Source organism: Pleurodeles waltl, chromosome 6 (assembly GCF_031143425.1).
Source record: "Pleurodeles waltl isolate 20211129_DDA chromosome 6, aPleWal1.hap1.20221129, whole genome shotgun sequence".
Lineage (NCBI taxonomy): Eukaryota > Metazoa > Chordata > Amphibia > Caudata > Salamandridae > Pleurodeles > Pleurodeles waltl.
In genome coordinates, this window is record NC_090445.1 from 52,358,353 (window position 1) to 52,384,720 (window position 26,368).

The following is a 26,368-nucleotide window of genomic DNA, read 5'->3' on the forward strand; positions in this document are numbered from 1 at the left end:
ATTGGGAGGGCCACATATGAGATTTGGACTCGTTGATCAAAAAGCCTAGGCCAAGAAGCACAGGTGATGTCAGTTGCAAATGGCGCAACACTGTCTCCAGCGAGCTGGCTTTGAGGAGTCTGTTGTCCAAGGTACAGGAAAATGGGGTTGCCTGGCTGTTTGGGATGGGCCACCACCATTGCCATCACCTTCATGAACACTTGAAGTGAAAATGTCAAACCAAAGGGTATTACTGCAAAGTGGTGGCACCACAAACCGCAACTACTTCAGATCAGACCACAGCAAAGGGATGTGGAAGTCCTCATCCTGCAGATCCAGGGACACATCCATTCTCCAAGCTCCAATGGCAGTAGAACTTAAGCTAGGGTCAGCATCTTGAACTTTTCCTTTTTGAGAAAGAAGTTCTGAGTCCTGCGATCCAGAATTGGATGCAGAATTCGATTGTAAGACAAATATTGTCGATTTAATAGCAGTCATGTGAATGTTTCAAAATGTTATCCATGATGGTAGTAGCATATAGGTAAATGTTACCAAATAATATAAGTATATGTAAATACAAGGAAAAATAAATGAAGACAGTGGCCAACCATGAACCATTGATTATGTTGTTAATTACAGTACAGGCTGTGATATATAGCACTCTATCCTAAAATGTATGAAGTTAAAGGCTGTGCAAATTCTTATTCATAATGAATGGGAATCACAAAGTGCAGTCCCCTTGAAAAAACACATGCGCGATGCATGATACAAACATTTTTACCTAAAAGAAAGCCAGACATACATAACTTTGAGCAGTAGACACTTGTTGATTTTCATTCAGTCCCAGCTGAGCTACACGAAGTCAACGAGGGAATGGCCAGAACGAGCCCTCAGAAACCTAATTTACACATGTTGTTTCTTTCACACACAGATAATTTAAGCACATGAACATACAGATTTTAAGAGATTGTAAATGTGATTATATATACAGAAATGTTTCACACATTTCCTAATAGTGCTGCAACGGTTTAATCAATGTCTGCTAATCAGATTCCAATATTTTGATGAGATGTAGATAGTTGTATCCAGTGCTTTAATTTCACTAGTTAATTTGAAAGGGAGAGTACCTGCACTTCTTTAATTTGAAAGGGAGAGTACCTGCACTTCTTTAATTTGAAAGGGAGAGTACCTGCACTTTCCAGCACTCACTATTTAGAGTACCTGTTTGCTCCTGAGAAGTGACGTACTCTCCTATGAAATGTATTGCAATAGTGCTAGAAAGTGCAGGTACTCTCCCTCTCAAATTAAAGAAGTGCAGGTACTGAGTAGCGGACAGTACCCGCCCATTTAAGGCACTGGTTGTATCACAGGAAGGAAAAATGAACCAGGTCACAAAGCAGCATGGATCCTTACTTCTTCCCAGTCCGGTGGTCACCCTCCGGTATTTTTTCCGCTGCTCTGCAGCAAAGTCGCAGCACGTCTTCAGAGCATTTCTGCATTTCTCATCCCCTACTTTTTTGGACCTCTGTTCGCAGCTGCGTTTCATGTGTGGGGGCAGGAGCGCTATGCCGCTTCGGCAGCACTGCTTCAGCTTGGGGTCAGTAAACTCTTCGACTGTGGGATGCAGGAGGAGAAAGGCAGAAAGTGATGAATTAATCAATAAGATAGATAGATAGATAGATAGATAGATAGATAGATAGATAGATAGATAGATAGATAGATAGATAGATAGATAGACAATTAGGGTTGCATAGATAAAAATAGAGATATGCAAAGATAGATAAAGGTAGGTAGAGTTGCAAAGAAAGATAAAGATAGGTAGATATGCAAAGATAGATAAAGATAGGTAGAACTGTATAGGGAGTTAGAATAGATAGACAGATAGATAGACAGACAATTAGGCTTGCATAGATAGAAATAGGTGCAAAGATAAATGTTGGTAGAGTTGCAAAAAAAGATAAAGATATGTAGATATGCAAAGATAGATAAAGATAAGTAGAACTGCACAGGGAGTTAGAATAGATATATAGATAGATAGGTAGATAGATAGATAGATAGATAGATAGATTTGCATGCATAGAGAAAACTGCACAGGGGTGCTTTGACCGATAGCCAGATAAATAAAGACTGAAAGCCAGGTAGTCAGGGAAGCTGACAGGTGGATAAGCGGGTGGATAGATAGGTAGAGAAATAAACAGGCAGGAAGATATACACACAAACAGAAAGACAGACAGGGAGCTAGATAAGCAGATGGACAGTTAAATAGGCAGACAGACGAACAGACAGGTAATTAGGTAGACCGACAAACAGGTAGGATTAAATAGATAGATAGATAGATAGATAGATAGATAGATAGATAGATAGATAGATAGATAGAAAATCTGAATACACAGCAGAGCAAAAATTATTAATATAGGAGTTGAATATCTATATGAGCATGACATACAAGAACACTGTGAGCAATCTAGAAATTCATATAAGGAAGACATACAGATTACATTTACAAATGTAACAATATACAGGAGCACAGAACGCAAACTAGAAGGCCATGCAAGCAGGACAAACAGACTAAATTGGTTTACAAATATAACTGCAGTCCTCAATTACAACACATACACGCATGGCATGCAGGAGTGCAGTTAGAAATGCACTTCATTGCATGCATACACCAAAATCTGAATGACTACTTAATGAGGAACAGTTTTAAAGGGACACCTTTTGGTATGTTTTGAAACAGCAGCAGACAGGAAATGATAAAGCAGGAATACGCCCTCTACTCAACATGGAGAACTGGTAGAAAGCATGCTGCTGTTTCATCAGACTCTAAACACAAATGTGACACCAAAGTAATAAAGTGAAAATAAACATTGACACTGAAGAAAACTACATGGTGTTCAGATGTGCTCCTAGTGAAAGAGCAAAATTCAGTCACTCAAAGAGAAGTTGTTCAGTGGCTGAAGTGGGCTGACCCCATGCTGCATGCTGGAGTGGGCAGAAGCAAAATGCGAATGACAAACCAACAGACCAATGGATGGAGACAGATGGCTGAAAGCCCCTTTAGATAAGATTATACATATATTAAAGAAAAAAAATCAAAAAGTCTCAGCTAACACAGACCTAATAAGGTTGATTAAGGGTGTGTAGTAAGGGTAAAAGAAGAGGCCCACATGTAGGTTCTGTCCAACTGAAACAGGTGTAAACAAGGGGCAGGGTTGTGCACCAATGTGAACAAGAGGTGCAAGGATGGAGGGCGAAGTCTCCTCCCCACACTACAGCATAGCTGTAGAAGCAAGAACAAGCATTGACAACGCCTGTTGGTCTGGCTATAAATGAATGTTGTATGGTAATGTGAAGCATTACAAGCATGGAAATTAATAGGTATTTGTATAGAAGCAAAACTGTCCAATAATTTTGGTGCAGGGTAAAAGGTCAGGTGACAGTTGCACTGTCAAGCTAGCCCTAATCATCCAGGTAGGTTAATGATTGACCTCCTACCATCTGGACTCCTGCCAGATAAAAAAGATAAAAGATTATCTAGTTATCTAAGACACTTTAATAGCATTGCGATTTCATGTGGGCAGTGAAGTTTCAAGCTCAGGCAGCTGGATAAATAAACAAAACGATCAGAGCTGTATGGAAAGCAAGCACTATTTTATGGAAGCACACAACTTCTGCCCAGTCAAAACATGTACTTCAAACTACCAACAGGTAGGCGGAGCCAAAGCCCTCTACTTATGCACATATAATTGTCTGGCAACAGTTGCATTGTCAAGTAAGTTCATAAAAACAGTGAAGAAAGGGAACAATCATTGGCAAACTCAATAGGTCTCGCCTATAGGAGATCTATTAGTTTTGTCAATGTTTTGAACCATCTTGTACAGCATTGTGGCCGCTGAGCATCATGGCTGAAAGTAAAGGGAAAAAAGTGCTATGACACAGCCAGTCTGTCATAGTCCTTTTATTTTCTTTACTTTTAAAGAAATACTGACAAAGTCAAAAAACTCTCCCAATGAAGAACAGACAAGCAACCTGGTTAAAAGGCCATTAAGTAAAAAAGCGGTGTTTAAATTCTAACACAAAATATTTGTGGGAAATGTATACAATTAAGAGATTAACACTCACTTTTGTCATGCGGTCTCTTCGCATTGTGTTTACATCTCTTCCCTTTCATTTGCTCATACTTAGGAAGCTGTTGCAACCCAATAAATGCATCATTTTAGTTGCTCTCGAGCCTCTTTTCCTGCTGATTCAAATGCTGTCACTTGATACAGTGTGAATTAAAAGGGAGCGCGAGAGTGTGCTACTTGAGCGTATAGGGGCTGTACGGGGTTAAAGCGATGCTACAATTCTTGAATTGAATATAATTGAATTTAACCACAATTCTTCACATAAAAAGAACCCTCCAAAGGGCACAACCTCTTTGATTCTCTCATATATTATTGTCATTTTATTTAAATATTAACATTAAAGAATGTGCTTTATCATTGTCAAGTGTTTGTACAATGTAAGTACCACTTCAGTTTATTAAATCACATGTAACGCAGAAGAAAAAGAGTGGGAAACTCCAGGCACCAAACTGCTGTTTGGTTTTCTGTCCTTAGTGATCGCAGCTGGAAAATAAAAGATATGCTTGTTTTTACGTGGGAAGGGCAAGCAAGGATAGGCGTAGGGGGCAGGTGCATGGACAGGCTACAACAACAGAGTATGGGCTCTGGAAGCACAACAACACAGAGGAGGTAGGAGGGTTAAAGAAGCAACGTGGGGAAAAAAGTACATCAATCACAGAGCAAACAGCAGACAGACATAAATCAGGAGGAATTAATCTGTGCTTGGCCCATGTTCCCCAAGAAGAAACAGAAAGTGGTGTTTGGGCGCAAGGGCCAATTAGGAGGCAGCAAAGAAAAGTGCCAATGAAGCAAAAACCTGGTAAGTAGTGGCCAAACTGAACACCCTTTTTTAGAGTTTTTTTTCAAAAATACAAAAGGTTGCTAAGCAACAGCGCATGTGCGCTGCCTTCAGGCTCAACCTAAAAAGCAGCAATGAAAAAGAACCTGGAAGAGTGTAATAAAGAGACAGGAAGCGTCTAATGACCACCTTAACGAGGTTAGGTGTAAATGTAGGCTTGCTGAGAGATCACAGAAAATCTCTCCTTCCACAACACACTTTCAACTCTTGACGACAATGATAAGCTCCTATAACAAACTCATCCATAGCTCCAAAGCAGAATACTTCAGGACGCAACTGGACAATACCAAAAGCAGACCCAAAAAACTATTCAAAATCATCAAACAGCAAGCTAGCGGCAGATCTAACCATCACTTTGAAGATAATGTGTCACTCCCTGGTGGGGATGATTTCTCCTCTCATTTTATTGAAAAGACGAGGAAGATTGAATCAGAAATACAACTCGCCTATCAGCGCCACCTAACCAGAACTGACCCATTCTCCTACCAATCCACATTGATTTTACTACAAAAAATAATGCTACATGAAATATCTTCAAACTTTCAGATGAAGTTGAGATACCCAAAACAATAATATTGATAAAACCTTCAAACCACTTTTGAGATTCTCTGCCTACAAAATAAATTATAGAGCTTAGATCTTCAATACTCCCACTTTGGTCTAAGATTTTCAATGCATCTTCTCCCAGGGCATGATTCCTGATTGCCTAATGATAGGACAGGTTAACCCAATCCCAAAAACAAATGCAGACTTGTCAGACCTCAATTTCCGTTCAATTACTAACACTATGACAATAGCAAAAAAACTAAAGAAGTGCATATGTCTACAGCTCTGCAACCACATCAAGTAGTTTCAGCTTCTTGACCACAGCCAATCTGGTTTCACAACTGGTCATAGCACTGAAACAGCTCTAACACACATTTTAGATGACGCTGTGAGATTACTTGGTCAGAATGAACCTTGCCTGCTTATACTCCTGGATCTCTCCTCTGTGTTTGATATGGTCAAACATGACAACATGATTGACCTGTTGGAGAAAAGGATGGGTTTATCTGGTCCTGTCTTAAGCGAGTTCTCCTCATTGCTTTATAATAGAGCTCAACAAATCAAAGTCAATCAAACCCTGTCTGATATTACTCCAGCCTTGATTGGAGTACCTCAAGGATCCACACTCTCACCTACACTATTCAACTTGTTCATGTAATCTCTTACTGAAATTCTTCAACAATCAAACATACAGTACCACATGTACGCAAATGATACACAATTATACGTGAATGTTTCTTCACCTGAAAATACAAAAACGCTCTACTGAAAACCCAACAATGATTAACCCAGAATCACCTTATGTTCAACACACTCAGGGCAGAAGTTTTCCTGATTGCCCCCCACAATCTCTCTGCCCCCTTGGATGAATGGCTCAAACAACTTACAGCACTCAATTGCACCCCACAAGTTGTTGATTCCACTAGATCATTAGGCATAACATTGGACAATTACCTGAATATGCAAGATCACATCAGTGCAACCACTAGAGGAGCTAATTACCAACGGAATATTCTAAGTTAGAGTCCAATCCCTAGTCATCTCCCGACTAAACTATGGGACTGCTACTCTTGAAGGATTGTCCAAAGCTAGGCTGGCTCCGTTAAGGGTCACTCTGAACTCTGCTGCGAGGCTCACCAAGGGATCCAGTAAGCATGACCACCTTACACCAGATCTAAACCCTATGAAATGGCTACTGTTTGAAGCAAGGATTCAGATGACGATAGCCAGCATGACACAGAAGGCTCTTCACCATAACACTCCCATCTACCTGGAAAAAAAATTAAACTATCTGGTGGGAGTCGTTCCCTAAGAAGGACTAATTCTATTGTTGAAGCCACAAAAGTTCAACAAACAGAAAACTTATAACTGCTCCTTTTCTAGTCTTGACCGAAGAATATGGAATGCAATACCTCCTAAAACCAGTTCTAACCCCTCCACTAACCCTTTGAAAAAAGAAGTAAAACTGCTATTGCTGAATAGATACCTTCAACAGTTAACCTGAAGTCACTTAGCTTGACTATTTTTCCTATATACAATTCTGGATCCTGAATCTACTAAAGTCGTTTGTTACATTGTATATACTCACTGTTTCTTCCTTGCTTCTTTTTGGTTTATATGTTTTAACTTGTTTGCTATTTGTACAACATTTGCAGTCTTTACCTCTGTTTATTGCTTGTTGTTAACTTATTTGAATAATGCTCTGATACCCGGACAAGTCATGTTCACCATATACAAATATCCTAAAATGAATAAATAAGTGTAGGGTGGTGGAAGGAAGATCCATGAGGTGGCACTGAATGACTTAAATTACAGCAATCATCAAAATGGAAACACAGACAATGAGGCCCTATGGGACTAAATTAAATGCAGCTTTTAAACCCAGCTTCATTTGTGTTAAAATGGGTCTCCCTCTGTTTTGAGTTGACTCTCTCTGAAAACGGGGACATGTGCTAAATTTGCCCAAATCTGCCTGACAGCTCATGAGAAACCAGGATGCTTGGCCACCCTAGACTCCATGCAAGCAACTTTCATAGAATACTTGGCTTTGTTTACCTTTAGTGTCATAGAAGTTGCTGAAACACATAAAGGATGACATATGTTAGATACTGTCTGTAGTGACAATTTTCGGTGCAAAAACGAGTCCCCTTTTGTGGTACCTTTGACCAACCACAGTAGGAAACACTGGGGCGAACTGACTTGGTCCGAGATTGGCATAGGAGGCACAGACAGATTAAGTGGTTCAATGAGGAGTTAGTCTTAAAAGACATAAGTTAAAATGAAAACAGACCAATTAAAACATAGATGGCAACTACAAAACAACAGCAAAAAAACAGATAGCTTCTTCTTAACACTGAATGTAAGAAGTCAATAGAAGCCAATAAGTCAACATAGGCTAAAGAATATATTTAGGCCCCTAATGTTTGCAAAGCTACTTTTACAGTAATTAATGAACTAAGCAAAAACATCTCCTTTGAGGTTAAATGTAACCAACCTCCCGATTTTCTGAGCCGAAAATATGAGCTAGTAAAGGTTTTTGGGTACAGTTCCAGCCCCAAGAGCTGACTATAATGCACAGTTCATTCCTAGAGGTACGGAGATACTGAGTCAGTTATCTTTAATGAGTGATGAGGACCATTTGTTTTTGAGAGTAAAAAGCTTTCAGAGTCTGGTGCAGACATAATCCCAGCAAAATCGAATAAAGAATTCCTATTCAACTCACATTATCATGCCTGGGCTAATATTACATTTTCACTGGGTACTGATTGTGTTCCTAATGATTTTCAAAAATGCACGCTTTTGACTGTTATTAAAAACAATCCTCATCGAATTCAGAGTGCAGCAATAATTATTACCCAGCTTCCCAACTACTGTTTATGGCTAAAATTCTGGAGTGAGCTTTCTGTAACCAGATAACCGCTTTTAGATACTCCTAGAATATACTCCATCTAGTTAAAGCCGTCTTTCGCACAGGTTGGAACACTGAAGGCAAAGTGAGCAGAGCACTGGACGAATTGCACAGGTATACATATCAAGATGTTCCAGCAGCTTTGACTCCAGTGGTTATCTCAGCATCCTTTGATACCGTCGACTATCATGTGTTATTGAATCACCTGGAGGTTTTCGGTACCAGAGTTTTTTGCCTGGCTTTAAAGATTTCTGACTAACCATAATACCCAAGTTACTTTGGACCCTTACTTACCTGATACAACATTTTTTGTACATTTGATACAATCTTTTGGCCCTATTGTTTTGATATATGCTGACAATAAGCAAATCCTATTTGTGGTTAATGTAGATCAATAAACCACGGCCGAAACATTATGCAGATCTCTGACTAAGGTACATCAAAGGGCAACACAGACCCATTTGGAATTAAATGGGGAAAAATGGAAATCATTAGGCCAACACTGAGGTAGAATGACATGTTCTGGCCTGTGTCATTGGGCCAAAAACCTAGCTCCATCCCGTGTGTCAAAAATGAGGGTGTTAAGTTTGATTGACCACTTTCAATGGAAGATCAAGTGAACTCAGTGGTGAAGATTTGCCTTTACCAGCTGGGGGTGTTGAAACACAAAATCAGTATGCTTACACACCAAAAGAATATTTCTTAGGAGTGTTTTAATATTGGCCAGGGAAAATTATTGTAGTGGCCTGTACCTGGATCTCCCAGCTAAATCCACAAGTAGACTTCAGCTGGTGCAAAATGCAGGAGCCAGGCTGATCTTTAATATGGATAAGTGCACATTTATATCACCAGCTCTGGAGAAGCTGCATTGGCTTCCGGTGAAGAAAGAGTAAGGTTTAAGGCTTTGTGTCTGGTTCATACATCTTTGATTGACCCACATCTAAATCCCCCATCCTAGAGAATTTCTTTTGACAAAACCAGCAACTGTTTAAAATCAGAGGAAGCCTCCCTCCTCAAAGTACTGAGATATTGTTGTGTTACTCTGGGGTCACAGCTTTTTCTGTCACATCAGACCGACTGTACAATAGTATGCCACTGAAATTGTGCCGGTAGGTGACTCTGTGAGGGGTCCGCAACAGAATTAATGTGTGCAGTGCATATATAGGCACCATCCCAGCACAACTATCCACGCCAGAATGTGGAGTCACAAAGAAAACTGACACTGTTTTGTTAGAACTAGGGCCCGTTGAGGGGAACCAATCCATTAGTCTTAAATCCTGTCACAGGGCAGGGGGATGGGTGGGTCGTTAAGGAATCTGCGGCTAGATAGAGTCTCCTCTAGGTAAGGCTTTGCCAAGGGTAAGTAACTTGTTCATCTGGTAGAGAATTCTAGCTGCAAATTCCCTACCTCAGAATAGATATCCAAGCAATATCTCCCTGAAGTTGGGGGCACAGATTAGTCTTAAAAAGTCCTGTAGGACAAAACAGACAAAGTGAAAGCCGTGAAGGAACTGACTGTCAAGGCAGAAATGCTTCATTAATGTGTGCAAAGAAGACCATGTTGTTGCCTGACACATATCCAGGACAGGAATTCCCAAGCTAATGCAGTGGTCGCCGCCTTGGCTCTGTTACAATGAGCTTACAAACCTTTTAGGATGTTGCTTTTTGGACAATACATAACAGATCTTGACACAGAGCATTATACATTGTGAGATGGTTCATTTCTGCATCGTCCTCCCTGTCCTGGCTCCAACATACCCCCGAAAGGGCCGATCGTCCACTCAGAACTCTTTTGTGCAGTCAAGGGAGAACGAAAACACTCTTTTTGGTCCAGCCACTGGAGTCTCTCCTCCTCTGTAGAGGGGTGATGCAGAGAATAAAAGGTTGCAAGTTGATGTGCTCAGTCTCCCATGTTCTAATTTGTTGGAAGATTTGTTCCCCGTCGGAAATACAATTCTTAATGAATGAGATGAAAAATATATTGTAACTCCGGGGAGACTCAATTTTTGATGATTTTTTAAATTAAAGCAGATGTGATGACTCATGGGGATAAACATACTTTTGACTGTGAATAGGAAACAGTGTAAAGGAAGCCATATGAAATGTCATAACTTTGATTGTATACCTACCTAGAATAAAGATTTCTGTCCTGATGACGACCCTTTAAAGATTTGTTCTTATATGTGGGGTCGAAACGTCGACATAATTCATTGTGGATTATTGTTTAACATGGATAGTGACTTCTGGATACCTGAATTGAAAGGGTCTTTTTGAAGATCACTACTTTTAGCCACAATCTTGTATATACTGTACATAACACTGTGGCACTTTTGCCTTCACATCAATCACGTTCACTGCGCCGTCACTTTAGAAGCACCTAAATATTTTGAAATAGTTTGATTTTTTAAAGTATTATTTCTATAAAATCTTCTTTGAATAAAAATTGTATATATTCGATTAAGCTGATTCAGTTATAAGGTTTACTGATTTATTTTCTGTGAAAGTTAAGGGATACACTTCCTCCCGGGGACCAAAATATTTTTGCTATGAGAATAAAAGGTGGGCAGATTGAAAGCCTGGCCTACATAAAAGGAATTATCATCTTCATTACAAAGGATGCTCTAGTACGAAGAATGACTTTGTCTGGGTAGATGGTAAGGCAGATGTTACTGCCACTAGGAAGGCTGTTTTTATTGGGAGGAGCTTGAGTGGACAGTTATGCGGCGGCACGAAGAGCACACATTAGGAATGTGAGGATTAAAATGAGGTCCCACTATGGTATAATGAAAGATGCAGGTGGGAACATGTGTTGTAGATCTTTCAAAAGCCTATGTACAATAGGGGACTTAAACAGGAATGGCTGATCTAGCAACCGCAGAAATGCCGATTTGGCAGAAAGATAGCCTTTCATTGTGCCCAAAGCAGAGCCCTGCTGGGCTAACGTAAGAATGAACAAGAAGCCCTCAGAAGGGATGTAGAGAGAGGGTCAATTTGTCAGTCTCTACATCATCGGGTGAACTTGCTTCAACAGCAGGTGTATACTGTTTTGGTGAAGAGACGCCTGATTACCAAGATACCATTGCAGACTTTAGGCAGAAGGTCAAAAGCTCTCAGCTCTTGCTGCTCAATCTACACGCAAGAAGACAGAGGGGGTCATTCCGACCCCGGCGGTCAAAGACCGCCGGGGCCGGGGATGCGGGAGCACCGCCAACAGGCTGGCGGTGCTCCTCAGGACATTCTGACCGCGGCGGTTCAGCCGCGGTCAGAACAGGAAAACCGGCGGTCTCCCGCTGGTTTTCCGCTGTCCTGCAGAATCCTCCATACCGCCATCCTGTTCCTGGCAGGTCGCCCGCCAGGAACAGGATGGCGGTATGGGGTGTTGTGGGGCCCCTGGGGGCCCCTGCAGTGCCCATGCCAATGGCATGGGCACTGCAGGGGCCCCCGTAAGAGGGCCCCACTTTGTATTTCAGTGTCTGCTTTGCAGACACTGAAATACGCGACGGGTGCCACTGCACCCGTCGCACATACCCACTCCGCCGGCTCCATTCAGAGCCGGCTTCCTCGTGGGGAGGGGTTTCCCGCTGGGCTGGCGGGCGGCCTTCTGGCGGTCGCCCGCCAGCCCAGCGGGAAAGCCAGAATGGCCTCCGCGGTCTTTCGACCGCGGAGCGGCCATATGGCGGCTCCCTCCAGGCGGGCGGCTCCCGCCGCCCGCGGGGGTCAGAATGACCCCCAGATTGTTTTCAGGTTCGGGTGCAAAACCCTGCCCAGCTTCTGCAACAGAAAATCCTCCCAAAGAGGCAGCTTGATAAGAGCACTGATGCTCATGCCCAACAACATGCCCAATTGGTATTGACAGAAAGGCATACAGGAAGGCGAAGCTCCACTTGAGATGAAAACTGTCTCAGAGCAAGAGCTGCCTTGGAAGCTCCAATGCAGAGAACTGCTGACATTGCTCATTCTAAACAGATGCAAACAGATCCTACCAAGGCTCGTCCCATTCTTGGAATAGACCTTGTGCCATCTCCGTGTAGAGACACCACTTGCAATCCACTATGTATTGATGGCTGAGTTTTCCTGCCCTTGCATTCAAAGAACCCGTCTGGTGTTGAAACAACAGGGATATGCCCCAATGTTCCAGCCATGTCCAGAGATGCAGGATCTCTTGACAAAGGGCCCATGACCCCACCCCACCTTGCGTGTTGCAATTACCACATGGCTACACTGTTGTCCCTGAACAAGTATACCACCCTCCCCCTGAGTGAGGGAAGAGAGACCTTCAGTGCCAGTTGGACTGCTTGGAGCTCCAACAGCTTGAAGTGGAGTCTGGATTCTGTTGGAGATCACAGTCCTTTGATCTCCATCTCTCTTAGATGACCGCTCCAGACAGAAGCCAACTCTGATAGGGAAAGGGAGAGGTGCCTGCCACTGACTTTATCGCGGATTGTTAGCCACCATTGCAAATCGTTTTCAGTTCCCTTTGAGATCTGGACCATGTCAGAGTGATTTTCCTGATGCTGTGCCCATTAGAACTCCAGGTCCCACTGTAGAGGCCTCATATGCCAATGGGCATGTGTCAAAAGAGGGATTCAGAGGGCCATGAGGCCAAAAAGCCTCGGAGTCAGTCTCACTGAAATCCAGTATAGAGCCAGAAACATTGGTATCATAGCCTGAATACGCTGGTCTTGCCACGCAGGATGATAGCCTGAAACTGCATTGTGTCTAGAACAAACCTGATGAACGGGAGCATTTGAGAAGAAGTAAGGTATGACTTCTGCACGTTGATGGAGAAGCCCAGCGGGAGCAGAGGTTTTGTCGTAATCCGAAGGTGGGAGACGACTGCCTGGGTCGAGCCTCCCTTTAACAGCCAATCATCAAGGTAGAGAAAGACTGGAATCCCTAACCTCTGCAGATGAGCTGCAACCATCACATTTGTGAACACCTGAGAGGTGCTGGTATAGCCGAAGGGGGGCACAGCAAACTGAAAGTGCTCTTGGCTGACCGTGAACTGCAGGTTATGTCTGTGGGCAGGCAGGACAGGGATGCGGAAATAAGCATCCTGTCAGCCTAGCAATACCATCCAGTCTCCCGGGTCCAGGGCAGACAGGATCTGCACAAGCATGAGCATTCTGAATTTTTCCTTTTCAGGAAGAGGTTAAGAAGGTGCAGGTCTAGAATAGGAAAAATGCCTCCGTCCTTCTTGGGCACTAGAAAGTAGCAGGAATAGCAACCATGACCTACTTCTGATGTTGGCACTTTCTCAATGGGCAAGAGCCAAAATTTACTGACAGAGTGAAGAAAGGTGGTCCTCTGTCAGTCAGGTGTATGTGGGTGGCATTGGTGGGGGGATTGTCACAAAGGGGAGTGAAATGCTCCTTTGGACTAGCTGCCCAACTATTAGATGTTAATGACTTCCAGAGGTGCAAGTGGTGGAGTTCCTGACCCCCACTGGATGCCAGTGGTGTTCAGGGGGCATACTAAAAGCTGCAGCTGCCAGGGAGGTGTGGAGGGACTCGACCTCTGGCTGCCTGTCCTATGTGGCCTGTGGGAACTACATCCTTGGCTATACAAATAATGAGTGGTTCGCTGGCCGGAGTTGCTGGACGTGTAAAGACACGATTTGAAGCCCTTCCGTGGCCACAAAATGGGTGGAAAGCGGACCGGGGTTAGCGAGGGGCTTTGTAAGGCCCAAGGACCTGGCCATAGCTCTGCGGTCCTTAAAGTGCTTGAGCTCTGAGTCTGCCTTCTCTTCAAACAACCGAGAGCCATCAAAGGTCATGTACATGAGCGAGGAGTGGATATCCCGAAAAAGCCAGTGGTTCTCAACCAGGCATGGTGCCTAAGGCCCACTGAGAATGAAATTGCTCTGGCCAGCGAGTCGGTCGTATCCAACCCACATTGTATGGTGAGCTTGGCTATGTCTCTCCTACCAGCAATTGCTTGAGAGTATAGCTTGGGCCTTCTCCGAGAGCACTGGCAGCACTTCTGTAAACGAGTCCCAGATGGTATGGGAGTATCGGCCCAAGAGGCATGCAGTGTTTACTGACCACAGTGCCACACTGGCAGAAGAGACTATCCTTTTCCCGAAGATAGTAAGGTCCGTATTTATACTTTTTTAGTGCCTCATTTGCTCCGCTTTTTTACGCAAAAACGGCGCAAACTTACAAAATACAATTGTATTTTGCAAGTTTGCGCCGCTTTTGCGTCAAATAATGACGCAAATGCGGCGCTAAAAACGTATAAATATGGGCCTAAGCGTTTTGGATCCCCCATCCGGTGGAGTGGAAGGGAATGCGTTGGTGTTACCTTTAGAAGTGTAGGCCTGGACCACCAGGCTCTCTGGAGTGGGGTGCTTGGTGAGGAAACTGGGGTCTCCTGGGGCAGGGTGATAGCAACAGGCAACTGTCCTATGCACAGGAGCCCCTGTGCAGGGCTTAGACCAGGCCCAGAGAAGGACATCAGTAAGGGCTTCATTGGGAACAATGGTTTCGGTGCGGCAAATCTCGGCTAAAGCACCTCTGTCAAGACGTTCATCTTGACTGCCACTGAGGGCAGCGTAAGGTCAAGGACCTCAGCCGCACTCCACACCACCACTGCAAATGAGGCACCCTCCTCCGTAGACACAGTAGTGGAAGAGACCAAGCCAGTGTCTGGAATGGTGTCCAGTCCACTGGCATCTACCAGATCCTCATACCAGTTGTCCTCTGTTTCTTTTAACTGGATCCGGAAGGGTTTGCAGACCCTTCCATTTTGTCGCTCAATCCAGGCCTGTCATAAGAATAAAGCACTGGCTCCATCATAGACAGTCTGCCCACCTTCTGTGCTCGTATTGGATGATTCCCATCCGGCTCTGTGTTGGAGTCAGGGATGGGGCATCACCACTGGTGCCAGCGCTGGGGAAGTTCGAGGTGGCTCAACTGGCGCCGCTGTGGATCAATCAATGGATCTAACGGGCCCAACTGGTGTTGGGAGCAAACCTGCCAGTGGAAGACCAGCAGGGACCCCACCTGAGCCCTCGGGCCTGAAGGCACTCACGTGGGGCCAGGCCACCCAAATATGAGATGCATAGCCTCACAAAATTCATGCAACTGGGCAGAGGGCGCATCAGTCCCTAGAAACTCTGGGAGGTGCAGAGATGGCCCAGGCACAGGCTCCACAACAGAACTAGGTCTTGAATGCTGATGGTCCCCCATCTCGTCAGATGACTTTGAAAGACTTGGTAAAGCCGAAGATTTCTGCGACTTCTTGCTCTTCCTGTGCATGTGGGACTTGCCCGATTTCCCTGACAACTTTGACTGCGAGGACAAGCACTTGGAGTGGCTCCGCAACTGATGTCGGGACCTTCCCCTTAACTGAGATCATGAGCGCCACAGCGTTGCACATCAAGGAGCTTCAGGGACCACTCCCTTGAAGAATTGGGGTCCAAGGCATGGCAGTGGAAGCAGGTTTTGTCATCATGGTCACCTTCCAAGAACCAGAGGCACACCAAATGTGGGCCCGTGAACAACATTTGTCAGTGACATGTGTCACACGACTTAAAACTAGTTTTCCTAGCTGACATTCTACGCACCAGGAGATAAAGACTCAAAAAAAGTATTGACAAAACGTCGAAATAAGGTACATCAAAAAAGACTTGGGGTAGCTCTTCTCCAGATCTGAGCTGACTGGTGCAGAAAAAAATAACTACTGTCAGCGCATTGTGGTAGCATTTATAAAGGCACTACACATGTCACTTCTAGTGCGGACGATGCCAATTACACCATATGGAGCCAAAAAACACCACCTACTAGCTTGCAGGGGTACTGCTCACAAAAAAAATTATGGATCCAGCCTGACGCCTGGGGAATATTCTAAGGTACGTAATCAGTGGCTAGTAGTCTCTATAAGATGTCCTTCTTTTATCTTCTCACTCTCATTTTACAGGCTTGCCTGACATATACCATGGGTTACTATCACTTAGATATTTTCAGCCGATTGTTTCGCTCTCAGCAAATGCAAATGCAAAATACAGTGAATGAACAGCTTAAAAACAAGGGTTCCTGAATTTTGCCTACAACTGATTGAGCCTCCTATTTGCTCTGTATCATGGAGTCATTTTGTGGGTCTACATTGTGATTCACTAAGGATACTTGATGCTGCACCATTTCAGAAGTAGGAAGTGCATCTGAGAGAGTGATCAGAGCCATACTGGCCCCAATGGGGTGAGGAAGGTCCTCCAAGCAGCTCTTTCACACAAAAGATATATTCACATGTGCATAAAGTGCACATTGACAAGTGATATTTCCTACAAAAGAATATGAGTGTACCATTTGTGCATGCATGAAAATAGGAAGCAGTTTGGGGTGTGGTTGTGTAGGAAGGGAATACAGCCTTTGTGCACTCTATATTGTAAACAACCACCTTTGGACAAAGCAGATGCAGCACAATGTCCAAATCCCAGGGGGTGGTCAAGTGCTAAGTGAGATTTTATTTGACAGCCCTAAGACTGAAACGAGAGAGTGCAAGAGGCATTTTAACAAAATAAATAACCAATATATAAAGACTGATGATGAGGCCCTTTGGGATCCCTGCTCATGATTTGCCAGAGCACCATAGCCACATATATGACAAGCCTCCTCCCTTCTCCACTTACAGAAGCATACATACATAGTCACATTGGTGAATCATCTGTGGTGAACACCTGTGCTGGTCTCTGCAAAGGCCAGAACTCTCACAAGGCTTAGGAAGTGACAAAATTGAATATGAGTGGTTTTCCAACATATGTCTTTTTGATGAGGTGACCCCCACAAACACACCATTCCTGAATTACATGCAAATTTCCATTATGCAGATCTTTACACTTACTGGGGAATGGAATTCCCTCCCACTGTAGAACAGGGGTCACCACTGGTAGTGAAGAAAGAGGAAACATCAATAAGTGGATGGGATAAAGAGGGGGAAGGCTCAGGTCATGGTAAGATAATGGCTATCCTTGTACCAAGTGCTATCCTGGAATGGTGTTGGTAGCCTGAGATCAAATTCTATTTTTTCCCACTCTACTCACGTTTGTTGCTGATTGTGGTCTGATAGTCCAGAGCCCTTTTCTTTCTCTTTGGCTGTGCTTTGCACCCATACCCTGTGAGATAAAGCATGAAAACAGAAGAGTCAAAACAAAAAATAGAGATTTAGGGTTAAGAAGGTTGAAAAATTCTAGAGGAAGTGATACATCTGGAAAGGAATGGAATTAACTCCACCAGAGTGACTACATTGCAGGGAAAATTCCACTGATGGAATCCGCTCCAGATATGAAATCATAACTCATGAAGGTGACATGTAAGAACATAGGCAGCAAAAAACAGAAAATGTTCAGATTTCTACTGAATTTTCTATCCTGTATTGTTTACGGGATTTTCAATCCTGTGAACAATTATTTTTTTCCCAAACTATCTGCCACCCAAAAATATCTCCAATTGTCCCTTTTCTACCCACAGATGCTGGACATGATAAGACAAGACTGAGAATGAGCTGGAAGTGAAGAGCCAGGTTAACTATTTGTATATAGAGGTAAGCCGCTCCTTCCCTTGGGAACAATAAGACTGGGTTCATCTGACAACGACTTGGTTGACAATACCGACTCCCATGAGAAAGTGATGGGACCAAATTCATAGGGGCTTAGGCCATGCATGATCGCCCTCTTTTTTAACAACTTTATTTACAGTTTTCAAACATACTCAATAAGGAAGGAAAAAAATTGCGAATGACTTACTGACAGTCAGGTAATTGATCACTGGATAAATCATGGCTCATGCTCGCAGGCTCTTTTAGCTCACAGCTTGTGAGTAGTTTCATGGGTTGATGTGATATTGGTTGCATCTTAATATCTTTTCAAACAGGGTGCGCTTATAATGTTTCTCAATCAATCAATCAATCAATCATAGTATTTATAAAGCGCGCTATGTACCCGTTAGGTGAGTGTTCCTCCTTTTTCCTGGGATGTTGGCTGACCTTCGGCTAACAGCCATTGTTCCTGCAGTGTTTGGGTCATGGGAGGAAGGTCTTTTGTCTGTGTATCTCCCTGCCTCCCACCTGTACTCTTTGGGGGCTGCATGCTACTGATTTTGACGTTTGTCTTGCCTTTCCTTGGTTCTCCACTTTGCATGGGGCTAGGGAGTGCCTGCTGAAGGTGGGGCACTGGCACCTTTTTTCATGTAGTAAGGTGAATGCCTTCCATCTCATTTTTAGCTGGGCTGGAATTTTGCTTTCTAAAGTGCTCCCTAGTGGGCTTGAGACTAGTAAAGTATGTGCCCTGTTTTCTTGTTTCATGTCTCACTCGGGGGAAAAGGTGTGTGACTGGCAGAATTCTGCCTAAAGTGCACCAGCGCAGGGGAAGAGAGATAAAGGGCCAGCTGTATCAAGCCATTTTGCATTCGCAAACGGTGCAAATCACAAAATTCTGCCGTTTGCGAATTCAAAAATGCCTTTCAGAATGTATGAAAGGCATTCGCAGTGCAATTTTAGGGAATCGCTAAAATAGCGATTCCTTACAATTGCGACCCCCATTTAGAGAATCGCAAATTGCGATTCTCTAAATAGGAAATCGCAAATAAGGAATCCTTAGTTGCGATTTCTTAAGCACATGTATCAAGCATTTCCTAAATACGAATTGCGCATTTAGGAAATGCAATTACCACCAGCAAAGGTTTGGTGGTAACCATGTGCAAATTTTAAAAATGCATTTTAAATGCATTTTTAAAATTGACATGTAGCGCACACATGCCCCTAAGGCATGTGTGTGCTTCACATGTCCGTAAAAATATTTTTGGGGTGCAGCAGAGGGGGCCTGAGGCCCCCAGCACCCTGGGATTTGCATTTCCTAAATTGCGAATTCCTAACTGGAATTCGCAATTTAGGAAATGCAAAACCATTCGCAGCAGGCCCACAGGTGCAAATGGAGTTGGATTCTCTATTTGCGATTCAGTAATAGCATTTGCAAATTTTAAGAAATCGCTATTACCGAATCGCAAAAATCATACATACCATTTTGTATTTCTTAAATAGCGATTTCTTAAAATTCGCTATTTAAGAAATGCAATTTGGTTTTTTGATACATCTGGCCCCACATGCCTTAAATTTTAAAATGATGCCTGTGAGCCCCACAACCCGAAAGGGAAGCTTCCGTCTCCACGGCTTGGTTCAGAGAGTCTTAATGGAAATTCATGCTTTTCAGAAGGTTCTGTGACTGGCACCACCAGATGAGTGATTGTTTTCCATAAGTTGCCGAAACTAACTAAACTGCCACCTACCGGGCATGATGGGACACTTGATGGGAGGTGCAGCATTCTTTTCTCATTGTTTCTCAATACTGCAGCCTCTCCAGTTATATTGCCCTATTCTTCCTACCATTTACTTTGAAAGAATGTAAAAAGACTTTGTGAAAGCCGTTTTAAAATGCCACTATTTATTATTTTAATGACTTTTTGAAGGCTTAATGGAATTTGGCAATTTGGCCTGACGTAATGCTGCGAATTATACATTTTGTCACATGTACTTTCTGGATATTTCAAAGTAAGGTGAAGATACTGTAAAAAATGTGACCTTAAAAGATCTGCTCTGGAGTCCCTGATGTGGGCGGGACTATTCAGGGCTTATGATTATAAATGAAGATTCCGGAGAGAAAACCTTTATAACTCTGTATTTTGCCAAGGGTGCGAGATGCATTATCCCCTAGCACACTTCATATCCCTTCATCCCTTATATGACCTATGACTGCATCACACAGTGTTTGCTATGCCAGAGGTTGCTATCTATGCAAGAAAAAAAAAAAAATAACAAGTAAGCAGTGCATTGTCCCATCCACGTTCGGGATCCCAGAACACCTTTTTAAGATGTATCTTCTTAAGTGTAGATCTTATGCTTCAGGAAGGCCAAGTTTACCTTCTAATTTTTTAAAAAGTGTTTTGCAGCCTATAAAAATGACTAAATTGTCCAATTACTTTACCTTTAAAAAGGGCAAAAGGGCAAATTAACAATATTTAAATAGGAAAACCAATTAGAAATTGGATAAAAACTGACACCGCATCTTTAAGGGCTCACAGCCCTCCAGTATCATATCATGCCCAGCAGACAGAAGTTACTTCAGTTCTTTTTTACAGAGCGATAGAGAGAAGGACTACTGACTGAAAAGTAGAATGTCTGTTAATTATCTTTTTCTCTTCCACTGGGGAGGCGGGAGGGTTGCTTTGTTAGTTTTTCACTCTTTCACTGTCATAAACTTAAACTGTCACATCCTGATGACTTTTGTGACACAAGGGACATCATTACATTTTAAGCTCTATCAGGTTGATACTCTATTCAAAGCTTATGACTATCCCCTGAGAGAGAAGGAATGGTTTCTTACCTGTAATCCCAGTTCTCTCTCAGAGGAATCTCCACTGAAGTCATAAGCACCCTCCCTCCTCCCCGATGGAAATGACAGAGATGATTATTAGACCTATCTCACACTACCACATCTCAGCAAACAAGAACTGAAGCAACTGCCATCTTCTGGGCATGATGGGATACTGGTGGGAACAGGAATATTCCTCATTAAAGCAGCAGTCACAAATTTACCTCTGGTGTAGCGGGCTGTTGGTTTATCAGCTGGGGTTTGTTTACATTTTGATATCCACCTGGATCTATATTGTTTAGAAGGAGCTAAACCAATAACTAATATGCCATAATTCACAAAAAAGTTTGGAGTTACGTATATCTTTACATTTGTCCAGATAGAATTTTAAAATGCTTCCCACATCTAAAGTGTGGAGACATCTTTGTGCTGGAGTAGAATGGTTCTGAATTTTTTTTTGTAAATTAGTGGTTTGATTAACATGAAAATCCAAAGCTACTTTAGGTAAAAATTTCGGATAAGTTCTCATGACTACTTTCTTGCTCTGAATTACTGTGTATGGTTCATGAGACCATAAAACTTGAATCTCGCCTACCCTGTGTGATGATGTGATATCTACAAGGAATGCAGCTTTCCAGGAAAGATGTTGCAATAAGGCTTTGTGGATAGGTTCAAATAGAGAGCCCATGGGACGTGCAAGTACAATGTTTAACTCCTGGGAGGGTGATGGTCGACATATCAGGGAAACAAAACTTTTTAATGCCTTGTAAGATGTCCTTAACAACTGGGATCTAGAAAAATGAGGTTTGTGAAGAACATTTCCTGTAGGTAGTAATGGCTGCCAAATGGACTTTAATAGAAGAACACTGTAAACTGGATTTGGTCAAATTAAGCAAATATGGTAGTGAAGCTTCCTCTGGTAGGGTCAAAGTTCTTGTCAGAACATCAGAAACAAAATCACTTCTGTTTAAATTAGTAAGAGGCTTTGTGGAAGGATGTTTAGCCGTTTTCAGAAAGTCCATCCAGTTTTGTGGAAGGCTCAAGTGTCCAAATCGGATGAGTTCAGGAGCAAAGCTGGCAAACTCAAAATGGAAGGTTGGGATAAACCTGTTGTATAACAGTCTCTCCTCCGAAGGATACACTTTTGCTTTTATGGTATTGTCAGGAATCACTCCTAGATAATCAAGAGAGTGCACCGACGATGAGGTCGATATTTTGGGACTGACGAGAGACCTAATCAATTGCGAGTAGAGGCTGTTATTTGATCATTTTGATGAGCTTGTTGGTATGTTGAATCCTTGATGAGCCAGTTGTCTAGATACAGATAGACAAAGATTTTGGGTTTCCTGAGATGTACAGCGACCACAGCCATGCCCTTTGAAAAGGTTCTTTGGGCTGATTTGATGCTGAAAGTAGTAGTCTGTATTGTCAGTGGTTGTTACAACCACAAACCTGAGGAAATTGTTGTGCTTTCTGACTATCGGTATACAAAAGTAGGCATCCTGAAGATCTATGGAGCATAGCCAATCCCCTTGATGGATTTGAGGATAAATTTGGTGTAACTCTGTCTTTCTGAATTTCTCTCTCCGGATCCATTTGTTTGCGACTTTCAGGTCTAGGATGGGACTGAATGTGTTTTTAGACCTTTCTCTTTTACCCAAAAGTAACAGAAGAAAAATGTTACTTACCCACTAAGCGTCTGTTTTTGGCAAGTAGTGCTGTAGATACATACATGCTCTGCATACTTCCACCATCTAGTGTTGGGTCTGGAAGGTTGCAAGTTGTTTTTGTTTAAAAAGTATTTTGAGTCATGAGACAGAGTGGCTTCTCCTCTTGCTGGCAATGAGCATGGTCCTGGACTCCATCTTCAGATTGTTTTCCAGCAGGTGGTAATGTATCAAGTGTAATGTAAAGATAAGCAAATGAAATGACCATGCATAAGAATGTCTATCAAAAGACTGTAACAATCATAGATGTCCGATTTGGTGGGTGGGCGCATGTGAATCTACAGCACTACATGCCAAAAACAGATGCTTACTGGGTAAGTAACATTTTCCAATGCTTGTGCCACAAGGATTAGTGTGAGGGAAGTTTGCCTGAGCTTCTGAACCACATACAGAAGGAGGGGGAGAGGTGGAATTGTTTTTGCATAGGCAAATATCCCTGACCAGTTAATCTATAGAGCATTGCCCTTGGATTGATGGTGTGGGAACCTGGAGGTGAAGTTTGGGCATTTTGCATTTTCTTTTGTTGCGAATAGATTCATGTCTTGAAATCCCCTCTGATGGAAGTAGGATTGGAGGACTCTGAGGTGGAGTTCCCACTCGTGGACTTGTTGCTGCATCCTGCTGAGGTGGTCGGCAAACTTACCAGGGTTGACTTTCAGACAATAAGGTCTGGACAATCAGACTCTCCAGGGTGGGGTGCCGGGTGAGGAAAGCTGGGTCCCCAGGAGCCCCAGTGCAACGCCTAGCTCATGTCCCGATTAGGACATCTGCAATGGCTTTGTTAAATGGGAGGAGAGGTTCAAAGGAGGCAACTGCCAGCTGAAGCACCTCCATCAAGACGTTCATCTTGACTGCCACCAAGGGCAGCTTAAGGTTCAGGACCTTAGCCACCGGCCGCACCACCATAACAAAAGAAACTCCTTCCTCCATAGCCACATTGGGAGGAGAGACTAAGCCAGTGTCTAGTAAGGAGCCAAACCACCGGCATCTACCAATTACTCATAATGTTGTCCTGGGGCTCTTCCAATTGGTTAGGGTAGACATAAAGAAGACCCCCCCCCCCAATCATACACCTCATTAGGACTGTCAAAGGAAAAAGGGCCTGTCTCCGACTTGGAAGGGCGAGGTCTGGCCAGTGTATCGGAGCTAGGTATTATCATGGGTTTGGCGCTGCCATTGTGGGTCAGCGGTGCTGGGAACAATAGCATTGGAGTGGGCTCAGGGGAAGGTCACTGCCTTGTAGGTGGCACTGAATCCAAAGGGCCTGACTGGCGCCATGGGCAGACCCCCCGATTGGAATCCAGTGGGGGCACCCCCCCCCCATGCCTGCAGGTGCTCCAGAGCGATCTTAATGTCCATAAATGAAGTGCATGGCCTCATAAAATTTGCAAAGCTGGGTGGGGGTCACTCCTGCTCCAGGAAACCCAAGGAGGTGCAGAACAGACCTTGAGTCAGGCTCTATGTGGGAGTGGGGCCTAAAGTGATGTTGTTCCCCTGCAGCAAAGTCAAGGAGCTTTTTGCCTTCTTGGACTTCTTATGGAACTTACCCGATAACTTTGAGCGAGATGACGAGTGCCTGCAACAAATGGAACTGGAATCTGTGGCATTGTGGAGACGACTGGCGTCAGGCTACCAGGAGCTTCAGTGGGTACTTGGGGTTCATGGTGCGGCAGTACTCACAAGACTCAAATTCATGCTCCAGCTTCCAGCAGCAGAGACAGACCAGGTTAGAGTATGTGGCAGAACCACAGGGTTTAAACTTCACTGATTTTGTGGAGGATAAGCCTAGACACACTGGGAGACACAGTGTTAAGATCTATTTGTTCAGTACAGTGGAATGTTAACTATGTCAGATCCTATGTTATCACTGAATTACATCACGGAGTCAAGTTTCTGAGGAATGGCAGTTGAGAATGGAGAGTTGAAGGTGGCTGGTGGTTTTCTGTTTCTTCTCTTTAAACCAAGATTAAACCACTAACCTCTCTACTTGGTTAGGCTTGGTGAATGATTTCAACACAAAGTCACAAAAAACAGATTTGACTAAACATCGAAAAAAGGTTGTCCAAAAAGTTGCCAGAGGTAGCTCTTTCCGCTTCTGTGCTGACTGGTGTGGAAAGAAAAGAACTGATGTCAAAGTGTTGGGGTGGCACCTCTATAGGCCTGTGCACATCACTTTCAGCGTGGATAAGCAAAGCCGAATGACGCCACCTATCAGTGGAGTTATTGCTCGAAAAGTTGCCAGATCCAGTCTAATGACTGGAGAATATTCTAAGGTATGGAAGTATCTATCAGATAATGCAGGTCTGTGTGTCACGACATCGAATGACCTCTTGACATCAAATGCCTCCTTTGTCTCAACATCAAATGGCCTCACAACTTTGTCTTGATGTCATGGTTTCTCTCGACCGTTTGTGTCTCAGCTTCAAAGGGTCTCTCCTCATTGACATTTACCCGGCCCTCAAAGGTGAGTATGTTGGCAGTGTGCCTCGCCATCGTATTCCTCAACATCGAACGGGAATCCTGCCTTCTTTCTGGGCTACTCCTATTTTTGGATCTCCCTCTCATGGAGTCTTCAGAGGGGGAAGGCAGAGCCCTGGTCAGGGACTGACTCTCTCCTCGCTCATGTGAAGTCCCACTTTCAGATAGTGTCTCATGCTGTATTAGCATTTCCTGTCTTCCATGAAGATGAAGGCCCTGCAATGTTGACATCTGTCTGGGCTATGACAGTCATCAAGGTAATATATACACAGATCATGGGGATCTGGTTTTGGCTTTTTTCTGCCACAGATCATTTATGAGATTAAAGAGCCAGGAATTGTGGATACAGCCTGAGGATAGCTAAAATCATTCCTGTCAAAAAGACTCCAGGCAGTATTTTTAGCTTCTTTCACATCTGCAATTGATGGTTGTGTTTCATCTACTTGATGATTCTGTTGTAGCTAATGTCCAGGGTTGCCTCTCGACAGAAGCCAACTGGATGCATAAAACTGCCTCAAACTGAATTCAGACAAGTCAGAGATTCCCTTCATCTTAGCATAGGTGGTGAAAAATCTAGGTATAAAGATGGAAAAGGACTTATCTTTTGAGCCACAGATATGGGCCTTAAAGGGAACCTGGTTTGCTTTGCTGAAAGCTTTCGAAAAGATAATCAAGTTCCTGCCGGTGGACATATGCAAATGTATTATCAATGTACTCATTATGGCCATATTGGACCATGTTAATGTGCTGTACTGTATTTATGGACTCTGGGTGAACTGCTTCGCAGACTTCAAATGGTGCAAAATGCAGCTGCAAAGCTTATTTTCAGCATTCCTAAAAGGCAGTCCATCGGAATGGCCTGAGGGCGTTGCACTGGCTCCCGATCAGAAAACAGGTAAAATTTAAAGCCTTAGGGCCAGATGTAGCAAGGTCAGAATTTACGAATCTGAAATTGTGAGTCGGTGCGACTCGCAATTTCAGAAACGCAAATCCTGATGCAGAACGGTGTCTCAGACACCGTCTGCGACTCGCTATGGGGTCGCAAAGACCCACCTCATAAATATTAATGAGGTGGGTCGCATTTTGCGACCCCATAGCGAGTCCCTGCACTCACAGGGATGGTGGCCTGCTGAAGTCAGCAGACCTCCATGTCTGTGACTGCTTTTTCAATAAAGCTGTTTTTTTTTTTTTTTTGCAGCCCGTTTTCCTTAAAGGAAAACGAGTTGCAAAATAAAAAAAATAACGAAACCATTTGGTTTCGTTTTTTCAGTGTAGGCAGTGGTCCATTGGACCACTGCCTGCTCTGAAAAAAACTTTTTGGTAACATTCACAAAGGGGAAGGGGTCCCATGGGGACCCCTTCCCTTTTGCAAATGAGTTACCACCAGTGTGACACTGGTGGTAA

General features: G+C 43.4%; 1 protein-coding gene across 1 annotated transcript in view; it reads right to left on the minus strand.

The window, feature by feature from the left end:
• The window catches only part of LOC138299178 (complement C4-B-like), a 541,079-nt gene that overhangs the window by 276,520 nt on the left and 238,191 nt on the right, over positions 1-26,368 (minus strand). The window contains exons 16-17 of the mRNA XM_069237273.1: positions 17,439-17,510; positions 1,393-1,593 (exon numbers count right to left, since the gene is read on the minus strand). Coding sequence (XP_069093374.1) covers positions 1,393-1,593; positions 17,439-17,510 — 273 coding nt within the window. The remainder of the gene's footprint in view (positions 1-1,392; positions 1,594-17,438; positions 17,511-26,368) is intronic.